A 20,809-nucleotide genomic window follows, 5' to 3' on the forward strand; every position below is an offset into this window, starting at 1 on the left:
TAAGGACTGGCAGGATGTCCTCGAGGTGTGCACATTCGCTTCTGACCTGTGTAGCCTGGGTTCGAATCCTGCTCCAGCTATGAACTGTCATCCTGGTGTTTCACTGGGAGGGTGATTCATCAATGTGTTTGCCGTCTGTCGGGTGGACATTAAGCCGGGTGTTCCATCTGCTGGTATGAGTTATTTTGTTGTTTTTCACATTAGTTGGTGTCTTCCTTGGAGTTGATGAAAGAAGATAAAGCTTTGCGGCTGTGATAACTATCCGAGAGTGTTGAAGGGGATGGCAGAGCAGGTAACCATGATGTTAACATGTACAACGTCATGCTTGTCTGCTCTGCCAACTGGAGTCCTCGTCATTGATGTATTATCGGCCGACCTTTGCTCAATCAATGTGATAGCAAATCAGATTCTTCACAAGAACCGCCACATCACCGATCTGCCCAGACTTCATCCGGTTGGAAACATTCGCATGCCTTCACATCTTCCAGGGTGTGAACAAGATAATTCACTGAATATGGATACAAGATGGTTGGAAAGTTCGTCTCACTTCGGGACCTTGATGTATTCGGCAATTCATACGGACCTGGGTGTCCCTATAACTTGTATTGTCATCATATCCCTTGTTATGAGACAAGTGTCCAAAGTATCAACATATCCAAGCTTCGGGATGGGCTTTGACCTCAGTTATTTGACCATGAAACTGATGAAAGCACACAAAGCACAATAACTCAACTGATCGTGAATGTGGGTGGATGTTCTTATTTTTTAATATACTTTTTATTTTTTTAACTGTTGTGAAGATAAGCTCCGCCTTGGATGGATTGAGGTGCCGGAGCAACTGCTCGCATACATTCCGGCAGGACTACACCCCTGGGCGAGGGGAGGACGTGGGGTGAAGAAGATGTACACAGCTGCAAACTCTCAGGAAGGAAAACCTGGAAACTTGGAAAGTTACTTGTAAGGTAATCTTACTTGAAAGGTAATCACATTTGGAAAGAGGTTGGCTTGAGGAGGGTTAACGGAGGTATAAAAGATCATGGTTTTGGATTGGGGATGATCTGAGATGGTGGTGAACACCTGTCTTGAAGACATGGAGGGGAAGAATGAGACTAAAGAGAATGTGGAAGTTGACGTTTGTTCCATAGGTGGGGGGGGGGGGGGAAGAGAAATGAATGAGTGGAGGTGAGCAGTGAGTCTATTTTAGGAGTTTCACCATTATGGGATTGCTGGAAGACCTTGTGTGCACTGCACAAACCTAGGAGGGGTGGTGGCGGGGTGGGAGAACAGAGTGCAGGAAGAGCAGAGGTTGCAAGATGAGAAAAGACATGGTAGAAGACAGAGAGACTACCAACCTCTCTGCAATGGGAAAGTGATAGGCCTATAGAATTAGCTTCATCGCTTGGATGTTCCAGTGATATTGAAGACCTTGGTTTCCACTGCATCAAGCTAAGCAAGATGAGGCTGGTAAGGACTGACAGGTCCACTGCATCAGCCCAAAGGGGAAGCGCAGTACTCCATTAAGCTGCGGATGAAGGTCTTGTATGTGGATAAGAGTTTGGGTGTGCCAAGGAAGGACTTTGTGTGAAGGAGGATGTCAATTTATAAATGTGTTTTTCTCAAGCAAGATCATGGCTGATAGTGAGGCCCAAAAGTTTGAGTGACTGAACCCATCCAAGAGGATTGGTAAAGTTTCTGGTAGGGTTTGCCAGATGGTCCTTTCTGGGAGAATTCACCCTCAATCCCGAGCAAGAGTCTTGGCCACTATTTACTGGACTTTGTGTCATTCTCACCCAAGAAGGTAAAGTTCGGTCTCATCTCAATCCTAGTTACAATGACTCCCTGGACATGTCTCTGGTATTTGACACACTCTGGCATCCTGCTTTGGTTGCCAACCTCTCCACCTATGGCATACAAGGCTGCGTTCCTTCCTGGTTTTCTGACCTCCTCCACTCACAGTCAACACATTGCTATCAATGGCACAATCTCCCAATGAATGGCAGGAAATCCCCATGGTGGTCTTGGGCCAAATCAACATCAATGACTGCTCTGATTCTCTGGAAAGCCCTTTCTTATTTTTCTTCCTTCATGTTATGCCGTTCAATACCCCCATCCTACTAACAAGCAAACAGCATCTGCATCACTCGCTGGTGACCTGAAATCGATCATGATCTAGTCTGATAAAATAATGGAACATGTCTTTCAATCCTGGCAAATATTGGTACAACCCTGTCGCTCCGAAAGAATTGTCAAATGAACCCAGGTACATGTATTTCTATGGTCAATTGTTCAAAGAGCATCAGCCTCTTCAATGTCTCAGCCTCACTTTCATGGCGAGTCATTAGAAGAGCTTCAGTCTCTTTCAATGTCAAGGTCTCACTGCCAGCCATAACCTCACAGGGGTCGACCACATTGCAAAGCTGGTAGTCAGTGAGCTGCAGACTGGGTATCATCCATCGTTCAAAGGCATTCCTTGAAAAATCAGAACTATACTGTCTACAAAGCCTTTGTCCGTAGTTCAATGGAGTACTTCTGTCCCCTTTGGGCTGGGGTCCAAGCACCACATCCTTGAACTCCGTTCGAACATACATACATACATACATACACAAACAACTATGCAATTTGGACTTCTGTCAGCCTCAGAGAGACTCGTATACAGTATTCACTTCTTTCCTTTCTCCTCCAAACTTTTTCATTTCCGAGGTTAGTGGGCGGAAGTTGTGTTTTCACCTCTGTCTGTTTGTCTGCTTGTGAGCACGAAATCTCAAAAAGTTGTGGATGGATGATGACAAAACTTTGTGGATGAGTTGGGTAGCTGAGAAGAACAAGTAGATTCGATTTTGTTTCAGGTCCGAATGCCGATCCTGCCTATCAGTGGGATACAAAACGTAACCTGTTCAGACTGTCGGATGTATGTGCTCTTCCAAGTGCCATTTCAGTTTCTTCCTTTTTCTTCCTCAATTTTCCTACCCTCTCCACTTTTCTGTCCCCCCCCCTCCCTCCCAACTTTTCCAAGTTTTATTTTTCTCAATGTCCTTCCCTACTTTTCATGGATGTAATATGTCGATTATACTCTATCTTTAATCTAATAGGAAGAGAAAATCTTTTAAAAGAAAACTAGTAGTATGTGGTGCAAGATTATAATTAACAAAAATGCTAAAGCTCTGATTTTTTTTGATTCACCTCGGACAACCAAACTTTTACTATGGCACCACCCATGTCACATGACTGCCAAGAGATAAATAGCCGTAAAAGAAGGGTTCTTCTTTGAAGGTCACTGTGCACTTCATGTTGATTTATTCACAATTTATGTTGAAAGCATTGATTCCACCTAATGTCCAGGAGAAGAGGCGATGGGTCCACCTCTGGTTCTCGCCTCTCTTGTATGATTTCAAGCAAAGATCACTGCTTCCGTGGGTACCTTAAATGTTGGTGTTCGTCTCGTACTCGTATTTACATTACATGTTAGTTGTCATCCAGATATGGATACGTTTTGGTGTCCCTTCTCGGAGCTGTTTGCTAATAAAGTGCTTCGTTCTCCTCCGCAGTCGAGTCGGGTTAATCGGCTTTGGAAGGAAGTCATGTTGTGTTTGAGATGCAGAGGTCGTCACATTCTTTATCCATCGTGCTTTCAGATCGTTAAACGCAGCTGTGGATTTTACATACGATCTTTTGGAATGGAATGGGACCCCTTAGTCAGTCGACTTGGTCTTGTGAAGCTTTCAGTCGACGGGAGAACGGCACCAACTGGAGGCATCATCATCCTTCGATTGTTACAGGTGTTAAAAACGTCCTCCGGATAGGCTGTTGTTCGAACCTTCATCAAAGCATTCGTTCATGCTGATTTATATTGTGTCGTAGAGCCATTGCCATAGTTGTTGTGAAGTTATCGCTGTTTTGTTGTCATTTTGCGGGATCCAAGATCTGCACGAAGGACTTGGTTAAGTGGATCCCTGATGTCCTGCAACATGGTGGTGTATTACAATCCTCTTGATCCCTTTTTAAACTTTGTTCCTTGTAATTATCACTCCTTTTCCTCCACATTCCCCCGTGTCACAACACGTGGAGTTTATTCATCCCTGTTGAAGGTTTCAGCGTTGATGGAGCCTTGTGGTCGGTTTTTGTTTATGGCGACAGGCATCGTCTCTTATATAACCACTGTTAGTCCAGATGTCTCACAAACAGCTGAACCAATCTGTAAGAAATTCTGTGGATGAATAATGGCCTCACGTTTGGCAACGGCACGCACAATCGGACAGTAAGATTAAGGCAAATCATACCACCACGTTTGTGTGTACCATTTTTTTAGCTTATCTGGAATTTATATTCAATTAAAGGGATTGTCGTCTGTCCGTCTCCTCTTTTGACTTCTCAGGCCAAAGCGCTGGGCCGATCCGGCTGAAATTTGGCAGCAACATTCCTCTCCTGATTGGTAAAAGGAATTGCAAAGCTCATTCTGGTCACATGACTTTCAGTAGTTCAAAATGGCTGACTTGGTAAATTTCTTCAAAAATCTTCTCCAGACCCACCAGTCAGAATGCTCCCAAATTTGGGTTACAACATTTGGCCAAGGCCTAGATAATCTACAGGTCCAGTGGTCCTATTTTTACCACCACGTTTGAGTGTACCCTCTTTTTTTTTTTTTTGACCATCACTCGGTAGCATATAATCCAAACCGAGTTATTGTGGCTCTTCCCCCAACACGTCCGTATTGTTGTAACATTTCCTCCATGAGGCCAAATGGCCTTGATGAATTCATGATGTTGATATCTTTCCGCAGGGTCTAAGGCTCATGCGGGTCATCATGCTCGACCGTACACATGGACTTTAGTCCACACACAATATGTACTTTCGGCGATGTCTGTGTACTTTTAACGAGATCATTAGACAATGGACTAATCGATGCAGTTCTCTGATTACCTTACAAGGAACTTCTACACAGGAGGAGTCCATAAGGCTAACCAAGCTTGCAATAGTGTTGCCAACTTACGGTTGTTTGCCTGTGTTTTATCCTTTCAAATGCTGGGCATCAAGCATGGAAGCAGCACGTACCACTTTAAAAGTTTTTAGAAAATTCCACCGGGGTTGGGTTCGAACCACCGGCTTCCTTGATCGAGCAGATGCTCCAGCCATTGCACCGCCGAGTCTGATTCAATATGGGATATGAAGCAATTGCTTATATGGCCACACCAATGCTTGAAAGGAGAAAGTAGGCAAATAATTTTGTTCGGCAGCCCAGCACTCGTAAGTTTGCTGTGTGTCCTGTAAACATGCAGAAAGCACTCCCGATGTATTTGCCAGGATGTTCATTTGAAAGAATCATCGGGTTTATCAAACCTTATGAGGGTTTGATGAAAAGCAGAGTTTCCGAACGTTTTGATCACGCTCAAGTTGTTGGTGCCATTTGAAGCTGGTATTAACATTCTTTGCTTTGCAGCAAGCCATAATACGCCTTGTTGAACAAGTACAGAGAACGCACAATATCATCGGAACCCTGTGTATCGTACTGAGATTCCAGCAAAACAACCGTTTTGTTTCACACCGAACAAAGCAATCGCTGTGTGCAAAACACAACACACTTGCAGTCTCAGCCTCGTTCGGCTTGGGAGCAACGGCTCGCTTATTAGAGCCCTCGTCCGTTCCACTGACCACAGAGCCTCTCCATCCCTCGTCTCTCGTCATAGCTAGCCACTGTCGTTTCTCTGCCTGGCTGTTAGCCTCAGTACCCCCACCCATGATGCATCCTCACACCGCTCACTTGACTTCAGCTGGGCCACCCTTAGTGTTTGTCCCTTCACGCGTGCAGAATCAATAAGTGCACATCTTCCTTTCCTCACACCTGGAATCGATGAATTCTTTCTGCTTTCCCCGTTACCTGGCTACAACCTCCAGCAGTCCAAGGTTAGGATGAACATGCTCCCTCCTCCCCATGCCTTGGGGTCTTACCCTACTTCTACTACTTGCTACCAACAATAAAACCTTGTCTCTGCTTGTCACAGCAAATCCTGTCACATCATCCTGTGCTTAGCAATCACTGATCGCTCCAAATGTGGAGTCCTTAACCATGTGGCTGTCTGCACAACTGTTGCTGAGGATGAATACAATTGTGGTAGTAATTGACGTGCTATTACCTTTTGGGGAAATGCTGTATGATTGAATGGCAGCCAAACTTCATGTGGCGGTGTGACGATGTGCAAACGAGAGGTCGCAAGGTAATGTTTGTTCAAGTTACTTTGAGGATCAAACGGCGTGTTTTAACCGAGCGGAGTGCTACCTTTACCTGTGCGTTGTAACAGTACGGTATTTTTTTTCCCTGTCATTGCTGCCTCATCAGGATTTTCATTGCAAGGTGTCACAGGTGTGCAGGTGTTCTTTGACGTGTTTCGGCTAACTCGAGTTACACCATGGTGAGCTCTGGAATTTACCACCCGTTTATTTTCTCATCGTTTTCACAGCTCTCCTTCGGCCTCCAGACCATCCTGAAGAACTAAACAAATTGGGAATGTCAGTTGTAGCTATTGCATTTGTTTGAGATTATTGTGCGATGGCTCATCGTGCCTGAAACCTTCCGTAATGGTCATTGTTCTCGATAATAACAGCGCTTGTGGTTGAGAAAGAACAATTACCAGTTTGGATGGACGAATGGCCATAAAAGAGACCGGAGGAGGCAGTTTCAACCAAATGTTTGAAAGGATTGAGTGCGGAAGAGCTTCGTGAGAAAGTTTCTCCCGAAATGTTCGATGCCCTTGTGGAAAAGGTGAAACCTTCATTGAGGAGTGCGATTCACATCCGAGAGGTTCGGGTCGAACCGCGGCTCGGCAAGGAGCAACACCTGAGTTCTGGGAGATGTTCTGCTCCAAACCGATGGACGTGACTGTCAAGACATTGAACCACGTCAGTTACAAGCGGAATTCAATGAAAGTGACAGTTTTAATGTGCACACTGTCTTTCACATGTGCTTGTTCTATTTGACGTTGTCCGTTTGTCGGTGATGAATGAGAGTGTGGATGAGGTCTAACATTAGCCGGCGTCGTTTGCCGCTGTGGGAAGCTCAGGTGTATCACGGTCCATTTCGCCACACCGTGGGAAATGTGCGGAGAGTGCTGTCGCAATTCAGGGTGTGCACTGGAAGGTTTCACACGGCACTTTCTCTAATTCCTCCTGCACGAGCCCAGACCCACCATTATTTTTTTCTCTTGTGAACACCTTGATATGTCATAGCCTTGGAGGATAAACAAGAGAACTCGAGTTTTTTAACAGCTTGAGCTTTGGGAAAAGGAATGCAGTTTGTTTGAATGTTTGTGACCTCGTCGGAGAGAAGGATTTTGAAGGCTTGGGTAGGATGAGAGTAGGGTTCCACTGCAATGAAACGAGTTCATCATGAAGGGCTTCCTCAATGGGACTTGAGGATGCTGTTCCACATCCACATGTCAGGAGGAGCTGATGATACAAGGTTGCCAACGACCCATGGCTGTGGAGGCTGGTTTGCAACTGAAGTGACATCCCTCAGAGTTGGAATTTACTGAAACCCAAGAAATAACAAAAATATCACTTGAAAGATTTATATTGTCAAATTTTGAATAAAAATAATTAAAGATTTCCGGGTGTTCTCTACTTTTATTTTTTATTTTTTATTTTTAGATAGACAGACTATTGAGGTTCGGTGCATTTTGGTGCAGTCGGGATGACTGCTGGAGGTGACAGCTGACTTACGGAAGGTGTAACTGCAGTTGTTGTTGGTTAGCCCCGGTCAGTTCTGCTCGAACAGGCACAGGGATGGGATAGCCAATAGAGATCCCTCACATCTAAGATGTGCTCTTGCCTTCATGGAGCCAGGACCGTGCAGTCTTCCATGATGCGTTTTATTGTGTGTGGGGTGGCCTGGCAGAGGTTGCAGGTGTCGTCAGTGGTGTAACTGCACTAATGTAATCAGAGGCGCCTACGGGGGCAGTAGTAAACGAGGAAGTAATTACTGATCATCAATGTATTGGACCCTTCACAGAGCATCGGTTCTGCCAAATGGCAAGGGTTATGTTGTGTTGGAACGATGTTGATTGCGTTAGAAGAGTGTTGGTCACGCTGGGTGGTTTGCCGTTGCCTTCCCAGCAGTCAGTCAGAGCAGGAGTTTGGAATTTGTTTTGGGTGCCGACGATAGCTTGCCGACACTTTGTGAAGGACACTGCATGGGATATGTCCACCAACGACCATTGCTGGCAGAGTCGTCTGTTTTAACGACCCTCCAATAGATGGCGCACATATTGATGCAACGCTCGATATTCGAAGCATCAGGATGACAGTTTATGGCCGGGTCAGGATTCGAACACAGGCTGGAGAGTTCTGAATCAAGTGTCCACACCTCCAAGACCGAGGTCATCCCGCCAACCCAAGAGATGATTACGCTGGATCATAAGATTTTTGACTACGTAATCTAAGAGGCCGTATGATTAGTTATCGAGTTCCGTCAAGTCGAGTCCGACTAATGGTGACATTCCTGATCAGATTTTTCCAAACATCCCGATCCTGCGCTGATTCCCAAAGCTCTCGGGAGACGGCTTAATTGGTTGCATCCTTCACCCCATCCATCCAGCACGTAAAAGGTTGACCTCTATCTCTTCCTCTTCTTCTTCTTTCACCCATACCCAGCATGGTTGACTTCTTCAGACTTTCGTTTTTCTGCACGAACGATGTGTTCATGTGTGACAGTTTCTGTTTTACCATCAGCGTTTCAATGTACGTGGTGGTTTAGTTTCTTCAAACACCGACTTGTTTGTTGTTCTTGCCGCACGTGGAATGTGACATTCATCTCCAACACTACATTTCAAGATTGTCAATCTTCTTTTCTTGATTCTACAGTGTCCACGACTCACATCCATGCTCTCTCGTCCGAGTGCTCATCAACACGGTATCCTCAGCGCCGGCACCTTACGTCTTGGGATATGGCCGAACGGTCTCTTATTGCACTGCATTCAGATATTTTTACAACTTTTATCGTTCCCCAAGGATCATTCAAATGACCTGAAATTGACGACATGCGCATGGAAATCGGATGGCTCCAACGATTTCTTACCTTTTTATAAACCAAATTACAGAGAAGAAGGTGGACAAGACGCTATAATGAACGGCACGAACCAAGCGAATCAAAAGAGACCAAGAGGGAAATGGGAATATGGAAACTCATGCACAAGGATGAGAAATAAAGTGCAAATCTGAACCCAATCTCGGCGCCACAGAACACACTTTTACACCAACATAAGAATACAGGCGGCACTTCCTTTTGTGTACGATATGCAGGGTGGGCACAGGACTCAGTGCAACCCACTTTGGAAACCAGGTGCGAGACGATGAGAGCAAGTGACAAAGTCAGTCCAAAAATGAAGAAAACCAGCCACGAGCCAGCAATGACTCGCACCAAAGATGCAAAAAAGCCAAAACAGACCAAAATTGAGTGAACTAGTCATGAGGAGTGGCAGCGATGATCAACTCTTCAACCAGGCATCATGGTCTTCTGTGTCCTTTTCAAACGAGGCCTCCTGGTCGGCACTTTTTCTTCCTCCTCAAAGCGCTTCTTTGCACTCTGCAAGTGGAGCTCTTCTGTCTCTCCTCTATTCCTCTCCCAAAACAGAGTGATACCAGCTTGGGTCAATCCCAAAACGTATTCAGAGCAAAACCACGTGACCGTACTGCATCAAAAGCTCCTCTGTGAAGCTCCACTTGCCCCTCGTCCTCTTCTTGGGCCGAGTCCTCCTCCGGGCTGTCCCACCCATGGAGCGGCCTCAATAAAAATAAATGTACACTCTTTTCTTCTCAGCCTTACAGCACATTACGCCGCAATGGCTGGCACACGCTGTCAAGATAGATGGTGGTGGCCTTTCACACACTTTGCTTTTCATGACAAGAATTCACAAGAATGCTTACCCACAAATGTTATGGATTCCACCCACCCCCCACCCCTACCCCCATACTCCACGTAACAATACATCGCAACAAAAATACCCAAAGTATTCACCCAGCCTATTCACGAGCCTCCTCACCATTCACCATCGGTATCTTTAACTGTTGCGTGCTGAACTTTTACCTCCACCGCCGAAGGTGAAGGAGGTTGTTTTCACCCCTCTCTGTCTTTGTTTGTTACTTGGCCAAAAAAGTTTTTCTTTGACAAGTATGTTGATCGCCTCCATTTGTTTGTTTGTGCGTTTGTTTGTGTGTTTGTCTGTCCGCTCGTCTCCAGGCCAAACCGCTCAACCGACCACTGAAATCTTCAGAGATTAATGTCACCGGCCCTGCGACGGTCCCGTCGTGAAGTTTTGTAAAATTTGGTCGACTCCACAAAGCTCTACATAGGCCAATAGGCCAATTTGAACTTCTAAAATCTTCAAATTTCATCCGATTGACTTGAAATTTGAAGAGCATTTGTACACGAGGATACTGGATTCAACCAACATATTAATTTTAGTGATCAACATAGACCAGATTTCTAAAATTGTCAATTTTCATCTGATTGAGTTGAAATTTGCAAGAGGTATGCGCTTTTCCGAGTGCCATTCGACTTTGTGCTGTTTTGCCAAGTTGTCACTGAGTGATTTTTTTTTTATTTTATTTTTTTTTTTTTTTAGATCCTCGTGGAGGATCTCTAAGTCTTACTCACGTTGTTGTTCTTCATCTTCTTCTTGTGGACTTTTTTTGGTTCACAGCCTACAGTTTTCATCGAAACTTCCTGAAACTTGGCGTATATATGTAAAAATTCCCTGCACAGACAGTAAGCATCTCCGATTTTGAAAATTCCTCCTAGAAAAAAAAGTTATGACGTCAAAATATCTCCGCTAATGGAAATCGCCTAAAAAAATATCTCTGAAACTAGGCAAACTTTTTGAATTCTGTTTGCGGGAATCGAACAGGGCATTAGCAGAGATGAATTACCGCACATATGATACATCACTATGACGTCATATCCATTTTATGACGTCATTCCTATTTTTTGACTTTTTGTTTCACAACCCAGAGTTTTCATCGAATCTTCGTGAAACTTGCCATGTTTATGCAGAAAGCCCACGCGCAGGCAGTAACCATCTCCAACTTTGGAAATTCTTCCGAGAAAAAAAAGTTGACATCATAATATCGCCGCTGATGGAAATCGCCTATACCATTATTTCCGAAACTAGGCAAGCTGTTTGAATTTTGTTTGCAGGAATCAAGCCGGGCATTAGCACAGATAATTTATCGCAAACCTGATACATCACAATGATGTCATATTCGTTTTTATGACGTCATCATTAAGAGGACGAGGATCTTAGCTCATTTGAGCTTGTTTCTTCATTTGTTTGCCTATCTGTGTGCATGCAGGATATCTCATAAAGTGGTGAACGGATTAGGATGAAAGGTGGTGGACATGTTGTTGGGTGTGTGATAAGGCAGAGTTTGTTCAATTTTGCTGAAAATCCAAATCCGGATCCGGATATGATAATTTTTAAAAGTGATTCTTCGCCATTGAGAGATGGGGCGAAACGAATATATAGCAAGGTATTTCAAAAAGTTACAGACAGATTCGGATGAAACTTTGTGGACATGTTGGGTGTGTGGGAAGGAAGAATCGATTCGATTTTGGTAACGATTAAAATCCGGATATGAAAATTATTTAACTTTAAACTCATTTTTCCCCATTGAGAGATAAACGATATAGCACTGTATAGCATGATATTTCAAAAATGTATTGGGCCCGATATGTTCTCGTTGATCAGGCATTACGTGGTGGAGGTATGCGCTCTACCGAGTGCCCCATTTCAGAATGCAATACAAAAATATGGTGTTTTTTTTCAGGCAAACTGAATACGTCTGTGTTCTTTATAAGGCAACCATAGGAACAAACAATACACAATGTTGAACATTGACGTGGGGCACGATCACGGCCAAAATCACTGAAACAGTCAAGAAGATGGGGATGGGCCAGACATCTGCCTGGGGGATGGCCAGACGGAGACCCCTGGAGTACCAGTGGAAAGTGGCTGCAGCGACGTGCTGCTGCAGCACATACTCCCATACCTGACCTGACCTCTTCATTTGTTTTGTCACATTTTTGTCTTTCCAGATCTTTGACAATCCTGACATTGCTGTTCCCTCTCAATGCTAAGCATCAATTAATTTCTCCTCCACATCCATCCATCCATCGGGACCTACTCTGTGCAGAGCGTTGGTGCTGCCTAAGCAGTCTCCTTTGTTATTGGGCACAATCCTGGACGGGTCGCCACTCCGACACAGGATACTAGCAAGCTGGCACTCATTGTGCCGACCTCAGAAGGATGACAGGCAGAGTAAACCCCACCTGATATCAATTCAACAGCCGAGTGGGATTCGAACTCAGGATCCTAGGGTCCCAAGCCCACCACCCGAGCCATTAAGACAACACCAGGTCAGGTATGGGAGCATGTGCCAGAACAGCACGTCGCTGCGTCCACTTTCCGCCGGTACTCCAGGGGCCTCCGTCTGGCCATCCCCCAGGCAGATGCCAGGCCCATCCCCATCTCCTTGAGATGATGGTCAACCTGTTGCAACCATGAGGCACGTGGTCGACCCACTGGCCTCCTCCACTCATGAGACTCCCTCGCTGAGAGAATCTGTTGAGCAGGATCAGAGTCAGGAAAACGAGCCACATGTCCATACAGCCGCAGCTGACGCTCACGGACTATGCAGGTAACAAATCTCATCTGAGTCTCTCTCAGCAACCGCTCGTTGGACACAAAATCCGACCAGCGATAGCCAAGGATTCTCCGAAGAGACCTGGTACCAAAGGAATTAAGTCTCCGTCTCAGATCCTTGGTCAGAGTCCAAGTCTCGCACCCATAGAGCAAGACTGGAAGTACCAAGGACCTGAAGACTCGGACTTTCATCCTCCCGCACAGGTACCGGCAGCGCCACACCCCATGATCCAGTGAATCCATGACTCCCCAGGCCCGACCCAGACGTCTATTGACCTCTGACTCGCAGCCAGCAGAGACATGAATATCACTGCCAAGGTAAGTGAATCTCTCCACGACCTCAACATCCTCACCACAAACAGACACAGACAGGACAGCAGCATCCAAGATGTCACCGAAAGCCTGGATCTTAGTTTTGACCCAAGAAACCCGTAATCCCAACGGCTCCGACTCCTCATTCAGCACCTCGAGGGCCCCCAAGAGGATGTCTAAAGTCTCCGCAAAGATGACTGCATCATCTGCAAAGTCAAGGTCCGAGATCTTGACATTCCCAAATGATGCACCGCAACTTGATCTCTCCGACATCCTCCCTAGAATCCAGTCCATACAAGTGCTGAAAAGTGTGGGGGCAAGTACACATCCCTGACGAACTCCAGTAACAACTGGAAATAAGTCAGAGATGGTACCACCACACTTCACAGCACTCTCAGTACCAGAGTAGAGTTCAGACATCAAGACAACACCAGGGATTCCAAATTCTCCACTTACTTTAATCTTAGAACCCAAGAAGATGAAACTTGCCACTTTGAACATGATTGTCTCCCAATCTGAACATGTCAATCTTCTCAGTTCACAAGATTTTAATATTTTTGAGGTTTAAATAAATAAAGACCAGCCTTTTCACTTTCCTCTCTCGCCGTCTGCAGCAGTTTCATCAAGTCCTCTTTACTTTCTGCCAGCAGAGTGGTATGATCAGCACACCTGAGATTGTTGATACGTCTTCCTCCAATCGTGACCCCAGGCTCTGTGTCATCCAAGTTAAATTTCCTCATGATGTACTCACTATGCATGTGATTTGATTTGAGGGACCACATAAGACAGGTTTTGCTGTTGCAGGTATAGTCATATATTCATATACGGTGAACTGTGGCTTGCACAGAGTCAAGGGTGTTTGCACAATTGTACTTTTATTAAGTCCGTACAGCTAGAGCACAAATCGGATTCTGTTTGAGTCATTCATGAAAACGTGACTCCTCACTCCATGTAAGTTTTTGAATCTTTTCCCAAACGAGACTTTTATTAATGTTAAAATACCTGTGGGACTTTGTAATATAACTTTGTGTCAGTACCTTTATTGTAATCTTTGTTCTCAATTGGCATTTATTGGGAAGAGTACATGTGAGGATGCAAAGGAAGGTAGGTAAGGTCAATTGCGGCCACGCATCTCTCGTCCGACGGATACTCATGTCCGAAACGAGTACAGACTTTGGTTAATTTAGTTTAAAGTACGGTCAACCTGAGACCCTTCTCACTTTATATTTGTTAAATAATTCTCTTGTCTTTGTGTCTGGGTCGTTGCATTTTCAGGTGGAATGGTAGCAATGTGAGTTGTGGTTCAAAGTTAATACTTTCAGGTGAAATGTGTTGAAGGTACGTCGAATGGTACTCTGTTTCTGACGTCCAGGTTTGTTGTGGTGCCGTGCAGGTTCCGTGTACAGCGTCATCGTGCAGGTGGGTCGAAGCAATGTGGAGAGCGCCGTGGGCAGTTCGGTGATCTTACAATGCTCGTACCACATCGAGCTGATCGACGCGGGGGAAATCGACGTGGAGTGGTCCAGAGACAACGCCGACGCGTCTGACACGATCGTGAGTGGTTAGCGTGAGTGTGCTTATTCTGTACTCCCTGATGTCCTGTCGCTCAATTCCATCGGCTCAAGCAGTGGTCATGGCAGAAACGAGCTGGTCTGTTTTTAAAAGTGAACTCGCTTTCAGCTTCGATGTCTGTCGGCACACGAAATTTCAGCTTTGCATGTCATCCAGAAGGTACCAAACTTTAATATCAGTCAGTGGTTAGAATGAGCTTTTATATATTAGATACTTGTGAAGTCAACAACTCAAAGCTGTTACCACTCCATAACTTCAACTACTTACTGGATACCATTCCTGCCAATATCTGCAATAATAATGATGATAATATGAGTTCCCTTACAAGGAACTTCGATGCAAGAGGCCATTCAGCTCATCAGAACCTGCGCTGTTATTGCCAACTTGTGGTTGATTGTCTGTGCTCTATCCTTTATAAATGTTGAGCGTCAAGCAAGGAAGCAGCACATATCATTTTTAAAGTCTTTGGTGTGACTCGAACCGCTGACCTCCCAGAGTCGAAGCGGACGCACTAACCATTACACCACCGAGTCTGGTAATTCTATCTACCCCTCTGTCCCCATTGCTTCGGAATATCTCCTCGTCCAGTTTAAACGGATCTACTGGTTCTGCTGCCACTGCCCTTCAACGGAGACGATTCCATGCATGAAACTCCAACCTCCTGCCATCCCGATGTGAGTTAAAAAGATGAGGTTCACATTCAGATTGTGGAGCATCCTTTGTCCCCTGGAAAAGGAGGAAGGTTTGCTGGTTTCATGGTCCCTGGTTTCAGAAGCGTGGTGCAGTACTTTGGGTATGGGCTTGGTGGTTACGACGCAGCTATTTACGTAGGTGTTTCATCATGAACAGCAAACCACCAATCAGTGAGGACTTTCACACAACTTAAAGATGATGCATATGGTGCTGCAATCCATCTTGGGAAATTGGAACGTTTCCACTCCGTGCTGCGCTCCCGCACACATCGTCATCCTCCACCTCATCCCTATGAACCCCGTCTTGAAGCGAGTCAAATCCTGGTCCATCGCAACGGAACGATCCTACAATCGGGTGATGCTTGTGTCTTGCACAGTGATGAGCAAAACTTGCTCATCATGCTTCAACTTCGTCATGAGGAGGAGGAGGAGGAAGAGGAAGATGATGAGTAAACTGTGTGAAAGGAGTTTTGGCAACAATCGTATACAAGAATCCTTTGACATTGTTGGATAAAAGTAATACATAAACCACTACACCTTGTCCGAGTCACCTGGACGCAGAAACAAACAAACAAACAAAACTAAAACAGGATGTGTTCCCACATCTTCATGACACCCAGCCAGGTACACTCTTTACCTGCATTTGCGTACCTCCCCATCTCACCTTAGAATCGCTGTCCTTCGCTTTCCGTACATCAAGTGCATTTTCTGGATAAAGTTCTTCCCCCCCAAACACGGTCTTCTCTTGACACAGCAATTCCGTTTCATAGAATTTATCCCATCAACGATTAAAACGTTTTGAGAAATCCTATTCTGAGGCCTTTGTCTTCCTAGAAATCCACATGCTGTTTTAGGATCGAAATTTCTCTTGTAGTTTCCCTATTAACCCCGTGCCTCGCAGTTTGGGAGAAGGAATTTGGGAATGTTGGAATGATTTCCACGATTTGTGTAAACGACTGGAAAAAAAAAATGATCCGAATCGTGATGTTTCCCTTGTTTCTCAAACAATTTCTTGATTGGAAGGAACATGTCAAATCTCGTTATCTTTATTGTTGTTATCCCACGCTTTTTGAAAAAAAAAAAAACGTAATACAGTGATTGTAATCGGCTCCGTCTGTCTGTCCGTCCGTCTGTCCATCACGCCGTCTCCTCCTAACTGGTGGTGTAGAAATTCACCAAACTTGGTAGTTATGATCATATGATCACCACATGGCATGAAGGTGTGAAGCGGGATAATTTTTGGCCCTGCCCCTGGAGCAGGGTCAAAAGGTTCAAACACTGAAAAATGCAGGGGATGATCACTCCCAGGGAGTGATCGTAGGATGCGTTTGTAATTAGCATGTCTAGTGCAGCATCGGGGCGAGTGAGTTGATCATGCCCTTGATCACCTGGTTCAATGTAACTCGTCAATCAATGCTGAACTTGTGCGGCTTCACATATCGGGAATGCTTATCGCCAGCGCCGTGCACAGCAAAAAGATCCCTGGTTTTTTTGCTTCCACAACAATTGCACAAACGGAGCCACAACAAAACAAGAAAGAACACGTACTTAGCTTTGGACGAAATTATAACCACAAGTCTGAAATGACAAAGGGGTGTGCCAGGAAGATGGGGGGGGGGAGGGGAGGGGGCACGTCACAAATAAAACTTCGAATTGTGGCTGTCGGAAATAAAAGGAGAGGGACAGAGATGTAATATGGAGGTGACGGAAAACGATCGCTTCGACACGGAGAAACGTAATAACAATTTAAAAATTCCAGCATCCGGATCTCGATCTTCACTCAAATCGAATCAATTCTTCCCGTCACAGACCCAACCTTTCCACCAAGTTCAATCTGAATCCGTCTGTAACTTTTTAAGCAGACAAACGGGTAACCTCCGTCCGTCCACCTTAGGTGGCAGAGGTAAAGAGGCCGAACAACGGATCATTGCCACCAATTGTGAACTCCCGGGTAACAAGTATGCGATTTAAATTTTCTGCTCGATAATAAAAATGGAATTGCATTGAACTCCCGATGTTTCCCTCGAGTGAGGCCTCTGTTCGGATGGTGGGAGGGTATCGGAGGGAGGAGAGGCGAACACTCCTCACACTGTCCCCCTTGACGTTGTACAAGAAAGAATATTTCTGCGGGAGCAAAATTTGGTGGAATGCCAATGAAAGCCAAGCGTATTAGTCATGTGCTCACTGCAGAAATGCCAGACCATTTCCTGGTCCTGGCTCTCTGTTCGTAAGTGCAGGGAATGCAAGGACTGGAACAGGTTGGAGGTATCAACACGAGCACTGACCATCCTCCATGTTGATGGTGAAGGAGGTAGGTACACCGTGTGTTCCACAGTGTTGTAATAACTGTCTTGTTCTTGCTTGTCTAAATACAGAAATCGAAGCTCTTTGACGAAGTATGCGACGGAGGGTAAGACGCCGATTGATTGATCATGGAGCCGAGAGAAACGGGGGCAGACAAGGGGTCATGGACAGAACGACCGAAAGATATTCAGGACAACAAAACGGGGCACTTTGACGTGCAGTAAAAATTCAACAGAGACACACACACACACACACACAAACACACAGTTGTTACAATGTGAACAATTGGGATTGGGGTTTAATATTTTCACCAAGGTATGATAAATCTGTGGAATTCCATGACCTCGCTCTCACTCTCAGCCGAGCTGATATCACCTAGATGTGAGAAGTGAAGTGGATTGAGGTTTTTTTTGAGAGACATTTTGAAATGAGCAGAAGTTTGTGCCATCGAACACAAAATTATCTTCATTTTAAACACGGACACTCAGCTCGTGAGAGAGCGAGGAAACGGAGGTGAAAATGGTAACGTACTGACATTGGGGGCAACGGTTGGACACGAGCAGGGGAACGAACAGACAGGAGAAGACGAAGAGGAGGGGATGGAGGAAACTCAGTATGCTGCAAGTAAGAGGGTTCACTTGGGTATCGTTAACGTGGGTAGTGAAGATGGTGGATAATGTTGGGCAGTGATATGAGATGGTGGTGCGCCCTTTGCTTGAAGCTCTGCAGGTAAAATTGTGATTGAACAGTCTCGAGACATCAGTTCCACAAATGGGCTGGCAGGATTGTCGAGACCCTAAAGATACACACACTCGCAATAAGCTGTCCAGCTTGGGTTTGAATCCCGCTCCAGCTATAAACTGTTATCCTGGTGTTTCACAGGCAGGGTGATTCATCAATGTGTGTGCCGTCCCACGGATGGACGTTAACGGGCGTCCCGTCTGCCAGCATTAATTAGTGATTGTTAAAGATCCCGCGGTGTCCTTTGCGAAGAGTAGGCGAGTTTTCGCTGGCACCGTGAACAACTTTCAAATTCCTGCCTTAACCTTGAGAGGGGCACTTTATCAGCAGCACAACTGCGCCGTTAGCGAATGATGCTACCCTGCAGCCTTGTGATGCACATGAAAGAAGGAGTTCCACAAATAGGTAAAAGAGTCGCAAAATAGTGGAGGTGTGCATCAAGTATGGACTTTGGGAGATTCACCTGAAAGGGATTACTGGAAGAGCATGCACATTGTTGAGGAGCGAGGGAGGGTCGGAGGGTCGAGGGAGCAGACCCACACTTTATGGAAGAACATAAGCATGCTATCGTTTGCCTACAATTCTCTAAAAGATATTTACACTCGCATGTGGTCCAGCCGTTGCCTAGCGATTGAACAATGCTTTTAAAACCTCAAATGGACCATATTGCATCTCTTTGTGATTGTTCTTACCGATTTGAATCCTGTTCAATGTGCTTGATGATGGCATGGGACAATCCCAGCACTGGAAGTCCCCTCCCTAAAATCCATCATTGTCCTCTCTCTCTCCCTTTTCCATTTTGTTCCCTTCCAGGTCATAACATATTCTGATCGGCAGGTTTTCAGCGAGGGAGAAATGTATACCGATCGTGTCTCCTTCATCGGAGATGTCACTCGAGGAAATGCTTCCATGAAGATAACCAATGTAATGCTCAGTGACTCTGCCACATATGACTGCAAAGTGAAAAGTTCTCGCAAGGTGGATCGTGGACTCGTCTTTCTCACTGTTTACGGTATTTATAGTTTGGGGGAGGGTGGTGTTGTGGTGTTGAAGGGAAAGTAAGGAGAGCCATGGGGTAGGAATAGGCAGGTTTGACTCCATTTACTTTGTATATTAACAAAAACAAAAACAAAAATGTCGAGGCTCATATGAGAGCTAACGCACAGAACGTATAACAAGGGGAGTAGGACACAAGGGGGGGGGGGAGAGGAAGGGAAAAAAATAGAGGGGAAAAGAGACATATGGAGATCCGTCGAAGGGAGAGGGATGGGGCGGTGTACCCGGGGTAAACAAGATAGACACTACAGGGACTTTCAGGTCGGAAAGCAGGAAATTTGAAGGAGGTGGGTTTGGGGTGGATTAGTGGGGGTAGAAAAGATCATTATTTTGGATGGAGGAAGATGAGAGATGGTGGTGAACAGCTGTTTTGAAGACCTGGAGGGAAGAATGTGAATGAAGAGACCGTGGGAGTTTGTTCCAGAGGTGGGAAAAACAGTGGAATGAAAGGTGAAGGTGAGCAGTGATTCTTGATTTTGGTAGTTTTACCAGCAGGGGGTTGTTGGCAGACCTTGAGCGCCCTGCAAAAATATGGGGTGCGGTGGGGGGTGGGGGGACATATCACAGACAGAGCAAGGGGGCGAGACCGAAGAGGAGATGGTAGAAGACAGAAAGACCACCGACTTCTCTGCAGTGACTGAGTGAGAGGCCCAAAGAGTCAGTCTCATTGCGGGAGACGCCAATGATTCTAAATGCCTTGGTTTCTACAGTGTGAAGCTGAGAAAGGGGAGAGGCAGGAGCACCAGCCCAGAGGGGAGAGCAGTACTCCATCAGGCTGTGGACAAAAGTTTGTATGTGGTCAGGAGCTCAGGTGTGCCAAGGAAGGACTTTGCATGATTGAGGATTTCCAGTCAGCGAATGGCTTTGGAGGCCAGCTTGGAAATGTGGCTTTCCCAGGAAAGATCATGGCAGACAGTGAGACCCATAAGCTTGAATGAAAGGACTTCAAGAGGATTATTGTTGAGAAAGTACATTGAGGGAGGTTACAGATGGTCCTTTTGGAGAGACATAGTGAGAGTGTGAGATTTGGCAGGATTGAAAGACATGTTCCACGTGTTGGACCAGCTTGTGATTTTATCCAGATCTGCAGAGAGTGAAGAGGCTGCTGCTTGCTGATCTGAGAGATGACAGATGGTACAGCAGAGGGTGGAGTCATCAGCAAAGAGATATAGAGGATTTTCCAGAGAGTCCGAGAGATCAATGATGAAAACCAGAAAAAGAAAAGGGCCCAGAACGCAACCTTGAGGAACTCCAGCCTGGACAGGAAGAGGGGATGGGAGAATTCCATTTAGGGCCACACGTTTTCTGTGACAGGAGAGGAAGTCTGCGAGCCATGAGTGGAGTTGGCCATGGATACCATCGGAAGAGAGTTTGGTGAGCAGGGCAGGGTGCTAGACTGGATCGAAGGCACACGATATGTCTCGGGATGTGGCTCTGATTTCATGT

General features: G+C 45.6%; 1 protein-coding gene across 5 annotated transcripts in view; it reads left to right on the plus strand.

The window, feature by feature from the left end:
- LOC147031127 (coxsackievirus and adenovirus receptor homolog) overlaps positions 1 to 20,809 on the plus strand; it is a 60,303-nt gene that overhangs the window by 18,099 nt on the left and 21,395 nt on the right. The window contains exons 2-4 of one of the 5 annotated variants that reach the window (XM_085875907.1): positions 801 to 962; positions 14,392 to 14,552; positions 19,121 to 19,319. In XM_085875907.1, coding sequence (XP_085732033.1) covers positions 19,163 to 19,319 — 157 coding nt within the window. In that variant the 5' untranslated portion in view covers positions 801 to 962; positions 14,392 to 14,552; positions 19,121 to 19,162. Of the gene's footprint in view, positions 1 to 800; positions 963 to 3,619; positions 3,777 to 6,331; positions 6,405 to 14,391; positions 14,553 to 17,433; positions 17,574 to 19,120; positions 19,320 to 20,809 lie in introns of those variants that run through there. The other 4 variants (XM_085875908.1, XM_085875904.1, XM_085875905.1 and 1 more) reach the window with 4 other exon arrangements.

This window comes from Eptatretus burgeri, chromosome 3, assembly GCF_056783735.1.
Source record: "Eptatretus burgeri isolate ZD-2024b chromosome 3, Ebu_testis_v1, whole genome shotgun sequence".
In the NCBI taxonomy this organism is placed as follows: Eukaryota; Metazoa; Chordata; class Myxini; order Myxiniformes; family Myxinidae; genus Eptatretus; species Eptatretus burgeri.